This window comes from Ambystoma mexicanum, chromosome 9 (assembly GCF_040938575.1).
Source record: "Ambystoma mexicanum isolate Mex_15411 chromosome 9, UKY_AmexF1_1, whole genome shotgun sequence".
Classification (NCBI taxonomy): Eukaryota; Metazoa; Chordata; class Amphibia; order Caudata; family Ambystomatidae; genus Ambystoma; species Ambystoma mexicanum.
Window position 1 is genome coordinate 669,788,393 of NC_090931.1, and position 17,703 is coordinate 669,806,095.

Here is a 17,703-nt window from a genome sequence, read left to right on the forward strand (position 1 = left end):
AGAAGCAGAGAGAGAATACTAGTTAAAAAGGAAGGTTTTAAGCCCTTTCTTAAAAATGCTCAGCGACGGTGAGCTTCTCAGATGAGTTGGGAGGGTATTCCAGAGCCTAGGGGCTGAACAGAAAAAGGCGCCCAATTGCGCTTTCTTAGTTTTAGATCTGGCCAGGTAGAGGAAATTTTGGTTATTAGAGCGCAGGTTTCTATGAGACGGTTTTTCCCCAATATACCTTTGTAAATATGGGGGCATAGTTCCCATACGACATTTAAAAGGTGCTAACCAGAAGTCAAAGAGATACGAGCCTCCACAGGGAGCCAATGCAGTCCTCGTTGAGCTTCGGCCACATGGGAACGAAATGAGAGACCAGCTACAATGCTTACCGCTCCATTCTGGACTACCTGAAGTCTGCTAATGGTGACTTTGCTGGACCCTGCCAGCAAACTGCAGTAATAGTCTAATTTAGCGCCTAGAATGGCTCGTGCAATTGACTCTGCTGGGAGATGAAAGGTCTCAGATGAGCCAGCAACTTTATGTAGTAGGAGGCGGATGCAACCGTGCTAGCCACGTAGGCCTTCATATTTAACGACTGCTCCCGTACCACTGCCAAGATTTTTACTTTTGGGAGGGTGGGAATTTGAACGTCCCCCAACTGAAAGTGTTTATAAGCTGGGTCAATTTTAGCTAGGATGCCCTCAGAACCCACTACCATGAGTTCAGTCTTTCCCCGGTTGAGTGCCAGATTGTTTTGCATCATCCAGTTTTCAATGATGGAAAATATACTGTCGAGTTCACTTTCATCCAAATCATGCTGACCAGTGAGTGGGAAGACACATTGTGCGTCATCTGCATAGTTAGAAAAAAGTATCCCCTCTTGTGCGAGGTAGGCAAAGGAGCCATAAAGATGTTATAAATAAAGGGTGATAGGCTAGCTCCTTGCGGAACTCCAAAGAGCACCGGAATGGCAGGTGCCTTTGCCTCGCTAGCAAACACCCTACTAATTCTGTTGGACAAAAAAGAAAGCAGCCATTTGGTAGCGGCCTTGGAGCAATTAGCTACAGTCATGAGCCTGTCGGCCAGAATGGAACGATCGACCAGATCGAATGCCGCAGATTGGTCTAGAGAGATAAGTAGTGAAATCTGCCTGTTGTCCAATCTCTTTAGGAGTTGTGATTTAAGGTCCAATAAGGAGGTCTCGGTACCGAAGCCTTGTCTGAAGCCCGATTGAAAAGGGTTGAGGGTGGGGTGCAGATTGAGATGTTGAGCTAATTGGTAGTATGCAACCCGCAAGGGGGTATTTGTTATTGGCCTGTAATTAGTGGGGACACTGATCCAGGTTAGGATTTTTCAAAGAGGTGTTACCCAGGCTTGCTTCATCTCGTCTGGAACAATTCCATTGGAAAAGGAGGAGTTGGCAAATTCTGCAGATGGCATGCACCAGTGAGGGAGGGCAGGCTTTAATAATGGATGCACTAGGGTCTCCTGTACAATTGGTGGCCTTAAGTTTAGTGATAATAGAGGCTAATTACTCCTCGGAGATGGGGGTGAAGTCAAAAGTGGGGATATCCGGGTTTCTGAAGAATATCTTGCCATCTCTAAGAGGACCGCTGGTGTCAGAAGCACTCTTTTTGGTTGCTATGCCTTCCCGGATTCCTTCTAGTTTCTTTGTCATGGCATTTTGGATGTCAAGACACCAGTTATCGTCTTTAGTAATCGTAGAGGCTATGGGTGCAGGTGTAACCTCCTGCTCTTAAGATTTTGAATAATTCCCTCGAGTTGGAGGATGCCTGAGAAATTCTAGTATTCTGGTACGACCTCTTAGCTTCAGTTATAGCTACTTTGTAAGTATTGGATGCTTTTTTATAGTTTAGTAATGCTGGCTGGGATATTTCGAAATGAAATAGTTTGGGTATAGTGCGACTTGGCTTTGGTGACGTAGGGCATTGTGATAGAAAAGTGGGCAAAGGCGTGGTCAGATCAGTCTTGGGTATGACCTAGATCGTGAGTTGGGACTTGAACCATTTGATTAAAGCCCATATCTGTTAAAGATAGATCCAATTCAGATGCAATGGAGTTATCAGCATGACCCAGCCAATGGTTGAAGTCACCCAGCACTACGCAACGAGCATTGGGCTTCAATAGTGGGAGGAGATAGCTAGAAAGTGCTAAGGTGAAGTTGCCTGAGAAGGAGGGCGAGAGAGCGATAGATCGGTATGAACACCAAAACCACACTCAACTTCATACTGATTTGTGTGTGTAGGAATTCTATTCCGTCCATGAGATGTCCTTTAATCTCCCGGGTTGACAGAGTTTTTTAAAATAAAGGCAACACCTCCACCCCTCCCCTACCTCTCTGTCCTGTCTGAGCATGCAGTACCCGACTGGGCTGGCTAGGTGCAATGAAGGACCAGCCGCAGCAGAGCCCCACGTTTCCGTGATGGCGCAGACATCAAGTTTTTGATTATCAAATATATACAGATACTTCATGTGCAATGATCTAGTGTTAAGCAGCATGCAGGTCAGAGAACCTACAGGGTAGGGTTGTGGCTTGCGACATTATGTTTCTTCATAGGAGTACCTAACTGGAGGGAAGAGATTTCCGATTCAGAGCTAGGTTTCATGGGGGACACAGAAGGTAGACTCTGTGAAGAAGGGTGGTTAAAGCGGAAGGGTGGGTTACAGTGGATGGTAAGATGGTTACATGGACATGTACATTTACAGAGCAATTTAGAGAAACAGTAATTGATAAGAGTACAGCTTGAGGTGCGAGGAAGTGGTAGGGTGGAGGAAGAGAGTTAGGTAAATAAAGTGGTTTTAAGTGATTTGCGAAAGGCAAACAGGGATGGTTCTGTTCTGAGTGAGTTGGGAAGGTCATTCCAGAGCTTAGGTGCAATGTGGGGGAAGCCAATGCCGCCGGCTTTGGCTCTTCTGATGGTGGGTATGCGGAGTTGGTTAATATGATGGCTTCTTTTGGGACGGTCTGAGGAGTTCTTGCCTATGGTTTCGGATAAGTATGTTGGTGCGGCTAGATTGATGCATTTATGAGTAATGGTGAGGATTTTGAAATGATTCTTTCCCCAACTGGGAGCCAGTGTGCATTTCGTCTTGCTTGGGATATATGGTCTTATTTAGGTATGTGCAGGGCGGCTCAGAGTGCATTATTTTGCACTATTTGGAGTTTGCTTAGGTTTTTGGTTGAGGTGCCTGCTAAGAGGGCATTACAGTAGTCGAGCCTCGCTCCTATGGTGGCCCTAGCGATGGAGAGGCTGTTTTGGGAGGTTAGGAATGGTTTTATGGCATAGATGAGTTTTGTGGAGAATAAAGAAAAAACTGTAAAAGTGTTTAGATTCCCCGTGTGCCTCTCGTGGCCCAGCCACCATTTCCTGGTCTCTCCCCTTCCTCCCGCCTCCCATCCCGCCCACTAGCAAGTGATTGGCTGCACAGCTAGCAGCTCCTGGGCCTAGCGTTTCGAGCGCTGCAGCCCACTTCATTTCCTTATCTAGAAGGAAGGTGAGTGGAGCAGCAGCGCGCGATCCCTTTTTTTCTAAAGAAAACACTGTAAAAGTGTTTAGATTCCCCGTGTGCCTCTCGTGGCCCAGCCACCATTTCCTGGTCTCTCCCCTTCCTCCCGCCTCCCATCCCGCCCCCCACCCCTGAATGGTTGTTGCGGCGAGGCAGCGTCGGTGCTCCGACCCGCTTCCTGCACCTACCTCCCACCCTAGGAGCAAGTGAGTCAGCCCCCACTTCCCCTCCTCTTAAACCTCTTCCTGATCCCATCCCTCCCGCCCACCCCTCCTCTGATAGGCCCCTTGATCTTTATCACTGGTCCTCCCAGGGCAGCCCTCTGCCCGGCAGCCCCCAGCAGCTAAGGGCCCCAAGGCCAAGGGCAGCTCCAACAGAGACGGCTCCAAGATGTGTCTGCAGGTGTCCGCAGGGGAAGCCAATAAAGCCAGCAACTAACAGACACCACCAAAAACCGTGAGTGTGGTGTGGGTGAGGAGTAGAGCAATCACTCCACTCCTGAAAGCCATTGCCACTCTATCTTACATCCTAATAAGATATACTGCCATAATGTTAGCATGCCCACACTTAGTTAGAACTGTGAAAGCTAGCATGTCCACTCTTAGATGGAATTGTGAAAGTTAGCATGTCCACTCTTAGATGGAATTGTGAATGTTATCATGCCCACACTTAGATGGAATTGTGAATATTATCATGCCCACACTTAGATGGAATTGTGAATATTATCATGCCCACACTTAGTTAGAACTGTGAAAGTTAGCATGTCCACTCTTAGATGGAATTGTGAAAGCTAGCATGTCCACACTTAGTTAGAACTGTGAAAGTTAGCATGTCCACTCTTAGATGGAATTGTGAAAGCTAGCATGTCCACACTTAGTTAGAACTGTGAAAGTTAGCATGTCCACTCTTAGATGGAATTGTGAAAGTTAGCATGTCCAATAGCCTCTCTGTGATTCTAGAAATGTGCCCAACAGCCCCCCTGAATTTAGAAGTGTGCCCTGTAGCCTCTCTGTGAATTTAGAAGTACGCCCAATAGCCTCCCGTGGAAAGTTGAATATAGAAGTGTACCCAATAACCTCTCTGTGAATTTAGAAGTCTCTGAAAGGGCACGTAACCCATCATATCTCACCAACACGCTTACTCTCTCCTTACATCACCACTCAAATAGAACACAGAGCTACTATGACACCATTCGGTATAGCTGTTCTCATATCAACATTTGCTGCTCACCCCACATCACTCTAAGTAATCACTGCTGGTTACGCACCCCCCAGCGAGGCGTTCTCCTCAGGCCTAACGCAGCCACATCCGATCTGGATGAATCCTGCCAGAACGAACACATACTCCTGACCTCTCAACCACCACGCCTACCGCTAGAAAGCAGCTATTACACCGATACCGCACGAGCTGTACACATACCCGGTGCTCACACGCACCTTTTTGACTCTCTCTACTCTCGCTACTTATATGAACTTCGGTTCCCAAGGGCGTTCAACCTACCAGCGCCTTCAGACCATACCAATGGTATATAAGGCGCTATATAAGTGCAAAATAACAATAACAATATATAGTGATGATCAGTCCATGGGAGGGCTAGGATGTCTGTAACAGAAGATGAGCAGTTATGGTCAGCAATCCAGTCAATGGTTCGGCCTTTACAGTGTGTGGGAGCTGAGATTTTGTGTTCGAACCCTAGGTGAGTGAGTTCTTTGGCCAAGGACGCAGCTGTTTTGTCCTTAGGATCGAGTAGTCCTAAGTTTAGGTCACCGAGTAAAATGGTTTTGGTTGAGCTCTTAAGGTTGTTGCATACGATTTGCAGGAGTTGCTTTTGGTAGTCAGGGGGATATCCTGGTGGCCTGTATGCGATTAGGAGGTTTATGGTACTATTGGGAGAGAGTGCGAGTTTGGCAGTGAGGAGGTCAGCATTGTTTTCCCATTGATGGTTGCAAATTCTAATGAGAGGGTGTTTTTGTGGATAAGGGCTATGCCTCCTCCTTTAGAAGTTTTGCAAACCTGCCTCAGGATGGTGCATCCTGGGGGGAGGGCGAGGGAGATTGAAGGGCTGGAGGCTTCATGGAGCCAGGTTTCGTTTATGGCTAGTAAGTCTAATTTGTTGGAGGTGATAAGGTCATTGATTACAATGGCATGTGCAGGGATAGAACGGGCGTTGATGAAAACGCATTTGAGGTCAGTGTGAGCGGGCGTCAGCAGGAGTTGTTTGTGGGTGCTGGTGGTGGCAGTGCAGGGGGTAGCGAGTGTGTGTGGAGGTGAATGGTATTGGATGGGAGTGGGGTGTTGCAGGGAAGGGTGGTGTGTGAGATGTAGGGAGGGGTGTGTGTAAGTGCGTGGTGTGTGTGTGTGCAGGAGCTTAGTCCGTTGTTCCTGAGGTGTGTGGTAGGAGGGTGCTGTGAAGCTTGGTGCGAGTTCTAAGTCGATTGAGCCTATGTTGGAGGTGTGCTTGTTCAGTCAGTTTAGTGTTAAGGAAGCAGCTGTTAGTTTGGTGTGCAGTGAGATAGGGGTAAGGTGGTGGAGAGTGGTCATTGAGTGTGGGGGGCATATTACATGTAGCCCAGAAGGTGAGCGTGATGATAAAGAGAAGAGCAGGTGAATTTGGGTGGGGTGCACTGGAGTGGTGGTGCTGTGGTGTGAGTTTTGGTGGATTACATTTGTGCAAAATACAGGTACAGTATATTGTTTAAGGCAAGTCTATCTAGACATATCATGTAACATTGCAGATAATGGCTAGTGCTAGAGGGCTCATATTGTTTAGCAATGGGATTTATGTATTAAGAGCCAAAAGTAGAGTCCAAAATGCTTTAGCCCCAATTCTAGAGGCTAAACAGGTTTACACGGCTGGTGACACAGTAGACAAACGGTGCATGTACCAGGGTCTGTTACCAGCAAATAATATTGTCAGATAGATGAGCATTAGGCATACAATATTTGTAGTGTGCATGTTACACACGGGTGTTCTTTTGCGTGTTTTTGGGCACAGAAGGGCACTAGGTAGGAAGGTGTGCGGTTAGGTAGAGCGAAAGTAAGTCTCAGTGGCGTGGAGGTGACCTCGCCATACGTCTTCTAATATGCCAATACACATGACAGAGTTAGTGGTAGTATTTCAGAGGATCATCCTTGAAGGGTGGCAGTCGGATTGCAGAATCACCTCAGTTATTCTGAGTTCGGTTGGTGATGTTGACAGCATGCAGGTTCCTATCGCCTGTATCGCTCTGTTAGCGCTGTCAGCAGTAGGCCTTCTTTCTAAGACCTTACTTCCGGCTGATAGCCTGCCCGCTATTGGTAGAGTGGTGGCTGGTGGCACAGGCTTGGACTTGGGGAAAATGTTTCTTGCCGCCTCTATTGCAGTTAGAACTTCCTGAATTCCCATATTGTGAATTAAACGGCACCAAGCCACGAAACGCCGACACGTCCGGCTGCGGCCGTTCTGCATGGGAACAGAGTAGTCATTTGTAACCCCACTATAACGGCAAAGACAGACATGCAGACTAACACAAGTCTAGTCCTTCTTAAGAAATGAAATATGTATTTGTATTGAATAAATTGCTTATTGATGGTTTCTTGGAAAACATAAAAAGATGTGTGCGGATTAAATTATATAAATGAATGTTTACCATGTGCGTTGGGAACAAAACTTTCATCTAAGGTATTGAGACCCCTAGTTTTAACTGTTTGTCACCCCTCCATTTGTTTTAAGAATCAGTCTGAGTTACACCAAGAGTTAAGCAGGGTGACCCGTTGGAGGGGGGGGGGGGTATGGGGGGGGGGGGGGGTCTGCAGGGGCCCTATGGGACACACTCACCTGTCAGTCTTAGGAACTTCCAGAGGCACGTGGTTAGATGTATGGTGACTCACTGTGGGAAAGGGGGTCTGCAAACCGAGCCGGAAAAAGTGTCAGAAGAGTCAAAGATAAGGACTTTCCATCCAAAAATGGTCGTACTATCAGTTACACTGTCAAGTGAGATACGGCCAACGTACACGTGTGAATTTAGCATGTTTGCCAAAAATTGTAATAAACTGTTTTGAAAAATGTTTACAAAGGGAAATAAGGAACTGTGATGCTGCCCTCCACTGCTTTCACAAAGCTCGATATGAGGGTGAAATGGGTTCGCAGTTAAAGATTTAACCAATGCAATTAATAAAATTGCAAAAGCACAATTTCTTTGTTGCACTGTGTTGCAGAGCCACACCATACCAATGAGAACCAGCATGAAGTGATATAAACACCACACACACACTCTCTACCTTCAGCATACCACTAAAGAATAGAGCCAAGAAAAGAAAATTTAAAATTGCAACCTACTCTATAGGTATAAAATGTCACTCTCACCCTCAGTAATCCATACACACAGCATAACATGTTCTACTCGCCAAGAGTACGTTGGTTTTGGAAGAAAGACCATGCAGACCAACACGTTTGAATCCCGATCCAGCGCTTAGAGAATGGTCTCCGGTATTAAGCGCTTTATCAAAATTAAGAGTCATCACTAACCAATGACTTGGTTAGCAACTTTTAAGGGCCTGAAAGAGACAATACTATCAAAGTGACTGGACATCGTTGAGCATGGTAAGAGAAAGACTGCAGGACGCCTAAGGGGCATATAGACAGAATAGTCATTGGTATTTGACAAGAAAGCACATAATTACCCAGAAAATGGTGTTGGTAAAACGGAGATCTCAGGATCTACAGCAGAAGCCAGACGACCAGAGAGAGTTGGACTGGGAATTGAAAGCACCACTTTAATAACTAAAAGGAAATTTCTAAACATCTACCGGTGTAAAACTGGAGTGACCAAGTAAGATGGTTTGTACAGAATGCAAGCAGACACCAACCAATAATTGGGGAGAGACTGAAAGTTCATACAGTCAACGCTGCAACCTAAAATGGAGCAAAAGACTAGGTACATTTGAGTGACAAAGTATTGAGGCAGTTGGGTCTCAACATAAAGAGAAGGGATTAACAGCAAACAAATGCTCAAAGAAATCCAGGGTTAAACCGCAAGCATGCACCAGTTCTAAGATCTTTTGATTGTGCCTGCTCTTGCCACCCCCCTCCCCCATCTCTCCCCTCCCGGCCCCCACCCCCACCCAACAAGTTTCTTGAGTGGATTCGACAGACATAGTGAGTGAACATGAAAGGCAACAGATAAAACAGATAACCGTTAGAGTGGATAAACAAATTCCTGAAAGGTGCAGTCTATAGCAAACGTCCTCACCTGCCCGATGACTTTCAGTTTGATGTATTCTCCATCTTTCTTGTCCCCCAAATCCACAGTTGATGGTTTGGCTTCTTGCTAAAAAAAAAAAACAAGATTAATTCAAAAATTTGGATTTATGCGAGTCATTTTATTGACACAACTAGAAAACAAAGGCCAAGACTCAAACGGCAGTGATGTTATTAAGCAGTTTTCATCACAACCATAAACTGCCCATGACTTCATAGTCATGCACAGTGTGATAACATGTATGGTATCAAGCGAGACACAGACTCAAAGATAATTGTTTCAAAACTTGTATTCACTAAAGTTCCTGGATTGGTGTAATGCCTAACTGGCCCCAACACTAAAGGTATGGTTCCCTTAACTGCTGTTTCTAAAGGCCGTCGAAGTCTGGAAGTCCAAAATAAAAATCGCATGCGTCTAAACCTATGCTTGCCGTCACTCTTTGACGAAAACGTGTTCGGAAGTCTTTCAAAAGTAAAAAGTGGTGGTTCAACAAAAAAAGAAAAAAACAGGATTGGTTTCAGGTGGTCTTCTCACCAGCTGTGGGTTGGTCAGCTTCAAAAAGCATGAGCTCAATCAAAAGGGACTGCTCATAGGACCTTCATAGTTCAAACAATGTCAATCTTTAATGCCTTGGGGGTTCCCTTCCCCAAGCTTTAGTCCCTCCAAGTTCAAAACATAACCAAGACAAACACAGTTCATTTCTTAAGGGTCTCAGGGTTCCCTTCCCCAAGCATGAATTCCTTCAGTAACACAATCAAAATTCCACTTCAATAGGCCTCTCATGGTTCCCCTTCCCCAAGCTCAGGTCCCTTTTAGGTTTCACAACATTAGTTCAGTTTGTCAGGATGTACCATTCTTTCAAGGGGTAGCAGAAGAGACTTTCAAAAACACCAGGTTCTTTGCTCCTCCTAAACGTGACCACTCCGAGCTTTAACCTCTCTGCTCTTAACCCTTAACTTTCATGGACTTTCGGCACCCTTTACTGTTCCTGTTTTCTTAAGACTTCTTTCTCATGCCCACTGGCACCTTTCTTTCCTTCTCTGGCACACTCTCCCTCTGTGCGCCCCCTGGTACCTTCTTTAATTTCCTCTTTGCACAAATGCACCTTCCTTGTCTTTTTGTGCCCCTCTGCGGCTTACTCGTGCACACTTGCACTCTTTACCCTTCTCTGACCACTGGCACCTTTTCCAGCTTTCCCATGCAAATGTACACACTTTCGACTGCCAGGTCGCTTGCACCCTTCTCTCATTTTGGGTCGCTTGCGCCCTCTTTATTGCAGTTCTTTTACTTTGCGCCTCTTTCGCGCTCTGCTTTTCTTACTTTCTCTTGATCTGGTCAGTCTTCTTTCAATCTATATTGCTTTATTATGTTATGTTATTGTTATTTTGCATTTATATAGCGCCTTATGTACCATTGGTATGGTCTCAAGGCAAGGATAGGTTAAACGCCCTCGGTAACCGAAGTTATAGTCAGTAGAGAGAAATAGAGGGAGTCAAATGTGTGTGTGAGCACCGGATATGTGTGCAGCTGGTGTGGCATTTGTGTGATAGCTGCTTCTTAGCGGTAGGTGTGGTGGTTGAGAGATCAAGAGTATGTGTTCGTTCTGGCAGGTTGTTATCCAGACCGATTCTGACTGCGTTAGGCCTGAGGAGAACGCCTAGGCTGGAGGGTGTGTAACCAGCAGTGTTTAGTTAGGGTGATGGGGAGTATGAGGCAAAATGATGGTATGAGAACAGCTATACCGAATGGTGTCATAGTATCGCTGTGTTCTAGTTGAGTGGTGGTGTAAAGAAGAGAGTAAGTGTGGCGATGTGATATGGTGGTTTACCTTAGGTGCTTGCCATCGCGCCCACTCCAATAGTTCCATGTACTGAGACTGTTGTACACATTACGACCGTTTCAAGCACTCAAAACCGTTCGTTTTAATGCTCTTTCAAACGTTCATGCACTCCAAAACATTCCATGCAAGTCACGCAATTCTATGCACTCCAATCCGTTCCGCGCACTCCAATCCGTTCCGCGCACTCCAAGCCAACTAAATTCAACTTTACACAGCGATATTAGGCACACTTCTAAAGTCAACCAGGGCACGCTATTAGGCATACTTCTAAATTCAACGGTGAATTCCACTTTCTAGATTCAATTATATCACAGATATGGTGTTTAGGCACACTTTCTTGATGCAACAGTATCACAGAATGCTATTAGGCAGGCTTTTTAAGTGCAATGCCACCACGGTATGAACGTTTTTACAATAGTTTGGCTTCTAGGGTTGAGTGGTAGGTTAGTATGGCGTGAAGTAATTGCTTCTGTCCCCGCCCTTGACACACTTACTTATTGTTGGCTTCTTGCTTCTCCTGCAGATACAACCTGGAGCCGTCACTGAAGGAGGCGTCCTTTGCCTGGGGTCCTTAGCCGATGGGCTGCCGGGCAGTGGGCTGCCCGGGGAGGACTAGCAATGAATGGGGGACCCTTTCGTCTGGACCAATCAGAGCGGGGGTGGGCTGTGGAATCAGGAAGAGGGTGCGGGGAGGGAAAGGAAATTTAACCAAGGGGGATGTCTTCTTCAAGGGGCCAGGAGCTCGCTTTGGGGTGCTGCAGTAGCAAAACACACTAACCACGCACGGATGGAAAAGGGCAATATATGTTCAAACTTGTGCAGCAGTGTTACAGCACACAGGCCTGGGAAACGTTTTGTTTTTGAAAGGTAAAACACGTTAGCAACGGGGCCTGGAAAGTGCCTTTAAACTAAAAATATGGGCAAATGGGGGTTGCGCCGATTCTAGCACTCACCTGCTCTCCTGGATGGTAAAGGAGGCAGGGGGCAGTGCAAGGGTCACTAGACCCGAGGAGGCAGCCAATCCCTGCCGATGGGCCGGCTGGGAGGCGGGAGGGACTGGGAAAAAACAGCAAGGTTGAGGGGAAGGGACCACAACGGGGCCTGGAAAGTGCCTTTAAACTAAAAATATGGGCAAATGGGGGGCGCGCCGATGCTAGCACTCACCTGCTCTCCTGGATGGCGAGTGTCTTTCCGTTTGTCTTGAAGTATTGGTATTGTCTTGTTCACAGCCTGTTGCCAGCTCTGTAACAATGTCCATCTTTCTCCCCAAATAGGTGTGATTGCGGTCCAGCAGAGCAACACAGCCCGAGGTGGCCCCAGATGAGGAGCAGAGGATCCCGCTGCAGCCCGGCAGCAGGTAAGTGAGCTTTAAGGACAAGCGCGAAGAATTTTGCAAGCGCGACCTTAAACTGCAGGTTCGTATGTCCAACCTTGCCTTTTGTCCTTCTACAGGGTCCGCCTTTGTGGAAGAAGATGTCGTGCTGCGGAGACCTGAGCCGAAGTTCCGCGTGCCGGAGATGAAGATGTTGTGCCCCGAGCTGAAGACCTGCGATCCGGAAGATGAAGAATGGATGCCAGGCTCAGCGGTGAAGAATACAGATGTAAGCTGACTCCAGGAGGTAAGCGTATGGACAGGAGACTGGATTACCAAGGTAAGTGCTACTTAACCCAGGCAGCGGTGAGCGGTATGCTGCATGCAAATGCAGATTAACACCAAGTGTGCGCCTTAGGGTTGGGCTGGCTTTTATAGCTGAACTCTTAAGGCCACGACCACTAGCTCAATTCTGCTTGCCACACCAAGCCACTCCTCGAAGTTGCACGTGCAGCTGAAGATAGAATGCCACACCCGGGCTGGTTGCACACAAGTGGAAAGTTCTTGAAAGCTCTCCTGCTCATAATAAAAGAGTCTTGCTTATGTTTCTCCATGAGCCTGGCGCGAAAGGCGCCAGGCCCGAGTCCAACCGGGTCCCCAGTGTATAAACGTCCCAAAGGGACGTGCGTGAACCATGGTACCCCTTGCTCCCTTCACCTGATGGTGGAGCTCCTGTAATCCTGGGCAAGTGGCCATGACACCACCTCCCAAAAATTTATTATCATACTGTATTCAAAGCCAAACATGTTCTGCACTCACGATCTGTTAAATAAAAGATGTTTGAAAAAAATAAATACTAGTTCAAATAAGGTGTAATGTCGGTTTGTGCTCATCGATCATCTTTGGTAGATTGCTACATTAGAATGACAATTAAAGATAATGACTTAAGGGAATAGTGCACTCAAAAACATTGTCCCTAGGGTTCAGGCATGTGTCTCCAAGCATACGCTGATCGATCGCACAAACGCCTCCCATGTTTCCCACCGCAGTTTCTCACTTCCACAAATGCGAAATCAGGCAGTAAACACAGCACAGCAATCTCAGAGTGTATAATTAAGTGTGAATGACAAAATAAGCAGGAACCAATTTGGACATGGGTAAGCCAATTAAGACTCTTAGTTAAGCAATGTGTGAAATTTCAAGTTCGGGTCAAATGCAAAATTGAAAGATTTTCGATATTTTTCTACTGAAGAAAAAAACGAAGACAGAAAAAATATCAGAAAGCCCTTTTCTTATTTTTCTGTGCAGAAGCGCAATTTAATAAAGCGATTCATGAAGATTACAAGGGATATTACATTGGGAATTGTTAAATTACAGGGTTCGAAATAGACGGAAGATGGGAGCCATTTAGCTCCTAGTTATAGCATAGAAGAGCCTGGTTGCCACAAAAACAAGTTATCAGGGGCTACGTTTAGCTCTGTGGGCCAACTGATGCCAAACAAACTAGACTGTGAATTTAACTCTCTGCATTTGGGACAATCTATTTATTAACATTAGGACACATTATATTTGTTTTAATGTTATTATTGTGCATTCGTTTAAAAAAAAACTTTAACAAAAGTATTACATAAATCACCAGTGACATAATGCAATCGAATCTTCAACAAAAACGTTAAAAAGGCGACAACTGTCCCCCCAATTGAATAGAATGAGAGCACAATCGAAATGCCAGTTTAAAAATCGCATACACATAAATACTGATCAGCAGTGCACATAAAATCAAATTTCAAGTTAAAGTAACTACCATCTTTTCTGATGTTATAAAACAACGGAAGCGATTATACATAAAAGCAGCTATAAAAGCAGCTATCAAGTACAGCTCAGAGCTTAAAATGCAGGTGTAAAAAATGCTAATGCCCCCTTCCAAACGTTGAATGCAGCTGGAGTAATTAACAGCGACTCCTCCCCAAATATAGTACTCCAGAATTCAGCGGTTGCAATAAAATCCTCATAGTTTACCAACCCCTGATATCCCTTTAAATATTGTGCTTTTTTTTACTGGACAAGAAGAACATGCCCACTGGTCTCTATGAAGACACAGTTTTGTTGTAGGGTATATTAGCCCAGATGCCAATGTACTCCTGTGTGGAGAGCAAGTTAAAACAAAGGTAGGTGATAAATCCCAAGTTAAAAGCACACCATTTTGACAAATAAGTGCATAGAGAAGTCAGATGGAAGCTTTGTGTACAATATTCATAGAAACTCCTTCACATAATTTGCACATATGGTCAGCTCTGTCCCACTGGTTCGTTTTGAATAAAAGATGGGCATTTGGAGAATCCAAAGCTTGTTCCAGGGATAGGTATTTATAACATTGATGTGATATTGCTGCAAGAAAGAGTTGGGACTCTCCTTTGAGCGATGATAGGGCTCTCCTTTGAGAGATGATAGGCGACCAGCCCCCGGAGAGTATTAGGCTCAAGCTGATAGATTTTATTTTAAGGAACAGCTTACAAACGGTGCAAAAAGCCATAAAGATCTACTAGATGGCAAACTAAGTTCACATCTTAGTGCCTCAACAGGTGCAGCACTCGGGACACCTAGCAAGGATCAGAGCAGTTTCCCCTAGATTTATTCCAGTATGTATGGAGTTGAAAGAGCTTCCAAACCATACATGATGAAGTCGCCGTAAAAGGTGAGTGCAGGGCTGGAGATCCCAGATATTTCTAGCCATATACCACTTCTAAAGCAATGTGGACTAGTTTCCAATCAAACTGCGATTTCATTTTAGCATATGCCTCCAATCACTGTAATTTGAGATTGAGATGTTCATTTTCAAAAGTAAATCGTAAAAGCGGAGAGTGTGTCAATGGAGTGCTGGAGTCCAATTGGTGTGTAGCCAAAGAGCATGGCGTCGTCAGCATAAGTCAACCAAGTAGCAGACTCACCTCCAATGCAAGAGGGGGGGGGGGGGACAATTGAGGGCAGATCCAATAACCATGCCCATGTCCAGGACATACAAGTTAAATAACAAGGGACGCGAGTACACTCCCCTCTATAAGCCACCTGGATCCTAACAATAGGGCGGGTAATGGCGCCTTCCTGCTTTATCCGGATTACAACATAGGTATCTGCGTACATAGCTTTTATGTAATGGAGGAGGAAAAAAGGATCAATACCCCACTGGCTAAGCTTGCTCCACAACAATGGGTGAGACACTGAGTCAAGCGCCTTAGCATAGTCAATAAAACAGATAGTCTCTTCTGTTAGGGCGTCTAGAAACCAATGCCATGGTGTAAAAGCAAAAAATATTGCGTATGGTACTATGTGCTCTTCTGAAACCAGTTTGAAATCTTTAGCAAGTCCTTTTCCTCCACCCATTTTTTTTTTTTTTTTTTAAGATTAACGGAGGAGAATATTTTAGAGCTTGTATCAAGCATGGAAGGTAGTCTGTAATTGGAGGGGTTCCATCCTGCACCCCTTTTTCAATACAGCGATCAGGATGGACTCCCTCCGGCTTGTAGGAGCAATGCCATTTCAGGATACATTGATAAAGCTGCTGTAAAATAGATGCCCCAAAAGTTGGATTGGCTTCGAGGACGACATTCGCAAAAGGAGTGAGGGCCAGGGCCCCGCAAAGCCTTTAATTTCTTAATGATTTCTAGAGTGTCATCAACTTAAAAGCCTGTTGTGATCCGAGAAAAATGACTAACGGCATTGGGTGTGGATTCCATTGATTTGCCATTATAATTAAGTTCTGCAGTGGTGCTAGCCCATGTCACCTCGTGAATAGATGGAGGAATTTCCTAAAATGAAACCAACATTTTTTTATGATCATTATCCCTTAGCAATCCAAATAGGAACTTCCAATTAGCATTATTAGTTGAGTGTTTATGCTGCCATAGCCAATTTCTGTACCAGGTTGACAGAGATGCAAGGTATGCCGCTCTATCACTGGGAGACAAGTGGGAGGTCTCCTTAACGGACGCACTTGCTATGCTTTTTTTGGTGGTGTAAGATTCCTTTCATCTTTTCTGCTCCGTGCCGCTTTACGCATTCCTTTTCGCCCACTCCGCTTCAGTCAACCGCATGCTGCAGAGTCTCTTACTTTCACGATTCACACCCGGGCAGCAGCATGGTGGCAAGAGGTACCTTCTGGTTGCGCGGGCCTGAAGTCAGGATGTCACCACCTGCCCCTCAGATACCCTTGGGGCAGACAGGTCCCAAAGGAACAAGCAATGTTCCGACCACCAATAGCAGCCTGCAGAGTGCTTTGCTCTGGCTCTCTGGAGACACATCTCGCTAGCCACGCTGCAGCTCCTCACCAACACCGAGCCAGTGTCTCGGCAAGCCGTTCTACTCTGGGCCGTCGATCCTGGTGCTCGCTGTTCTTGGCCGGTCTGGTTCAAACAACGTCCCCAGCTCGCTCACCTGTGTAGAACCCCACCTTTTATATTTGAAAAAATAGTCAAGTGAAGTCAGGTGCGAGTGATAATCAGTAAATGCCCGACTCTGCCGGACTATCAATGTGACAATATAAGTTCTTTCTACAACCGGTTTCCATTACACTCCCCATGTTATTCCAATGGGAACTCTTCACTGCTCCCGGTTGCCTCTTCCCCATCCCAGTATTTGTTGGAAAGGGGAAGGGGGTGGTGGAAGGGCGGGAGGATAGATCCATTTCCCCTATTCTATCAGGGAATGGCAATAGGGGAATCATTTAACCTGGTTATCCCTCAATGGGATGGTCCCCCCCTCCTTTCCACATTCCTGATGGTTGATTATACAAGCCTGGGTTTTGATGGTATTCCCTGTGGTTTAAATTGGTAGTGGATGAATTGATATTGACGTGAGACTCCTTGGTTTCTTTCTTTCCCACCATGGGCAATTAATGACAGGATTGGATTTAGGGAAAATGAGACCTAGATTAGGGTGACGGGAATCAACGTATCCCATGAAGGCATCCAGGACTTCCTTCTCCTCTTCTGTCGCCACGTGAGAAGACTGCATCTGCCTGGGGCATTCTCACATAGGCAACCCCGAATTACCCAACCCAGGTCATCCTCCAACGCTCGTACACCTCCAGGGTTGGGATCCAAGAAAATACCCCTAGCTTTCTCACAACAGACAAAATGAAACACTGAAAATCTAAAAAATCAGAGACCATTCCCAACTTCACTGGTGGAGCTTCAAAATCTACAGACCCAAAAAAGAACCACACATTTTCAAAGTTACAAAACAAGGTCTATGCCACAGTATTACATTTATTTCTGTGCTTGTAATCAAGTACAGACTAGCCACAACATTTTACAAGTTGACACCTGTTTAGCATGTACTAAGAAAAATACCTGAAAAGGACATGGGCCAAACATGGGCGTTGAATTGTCAATAGTTAAAGGAAAATGAATGCACCAAAAATTATTTTTTTTTTTATTGTATGAAAACATACTCCAACTACATCAGCAAGACTAGAAGCCTTAGCCATTAATGTCAAATGTAGTTATGAACAAAGTATACAATACGTTTCTAGCCAGAGTTCAACCATGTTGGCGCCTAGTGGAGGATATCTAGGGACATTTTAGCAATAACATGTACAATTCTTTGTGCACTGAATGTTAACAGCAGAAAAAAATGGTAACTGCTTTTTTGTTCACTTCCTTAGCAGGTAGCTAACAAGCAGTCAAATGTACAAAAACAGGGAGTGTAATACTCCTAGTTCAAAATCTTATGACTCTGCGCTGAATCACTGTTCCCCCCACCTCGTGTGGGCTCAAGGAACAAGCTTGCAGCGGGCA

At 45.5% G+C, this 17,703-nt stretch overlaps 1 protein-coding gene across 1 annotated transcript in view; it reads right to left on the reverse strand.

Annotated features, from left to right (window-relative positions):
- SUMO1 (small ubiquitin like modifier 1) overlaps positions 1–17,703 on the reverse strand; it is a 179,504-nt gene that overhangs the window by 72,787 nt on the left and 89,014 nt on the right. Inside the window, exon 2 of the mRNA XM_069615510.1 lies at positions 8,748–8,825. Within this exon, the coding sequence (XP_069471611.1) occupies positions 8,748–8,825 (78 nt within the window). The remainder of the gene's footprint in view (positions 1–8,747; positions 8,826–17,703) is intronic.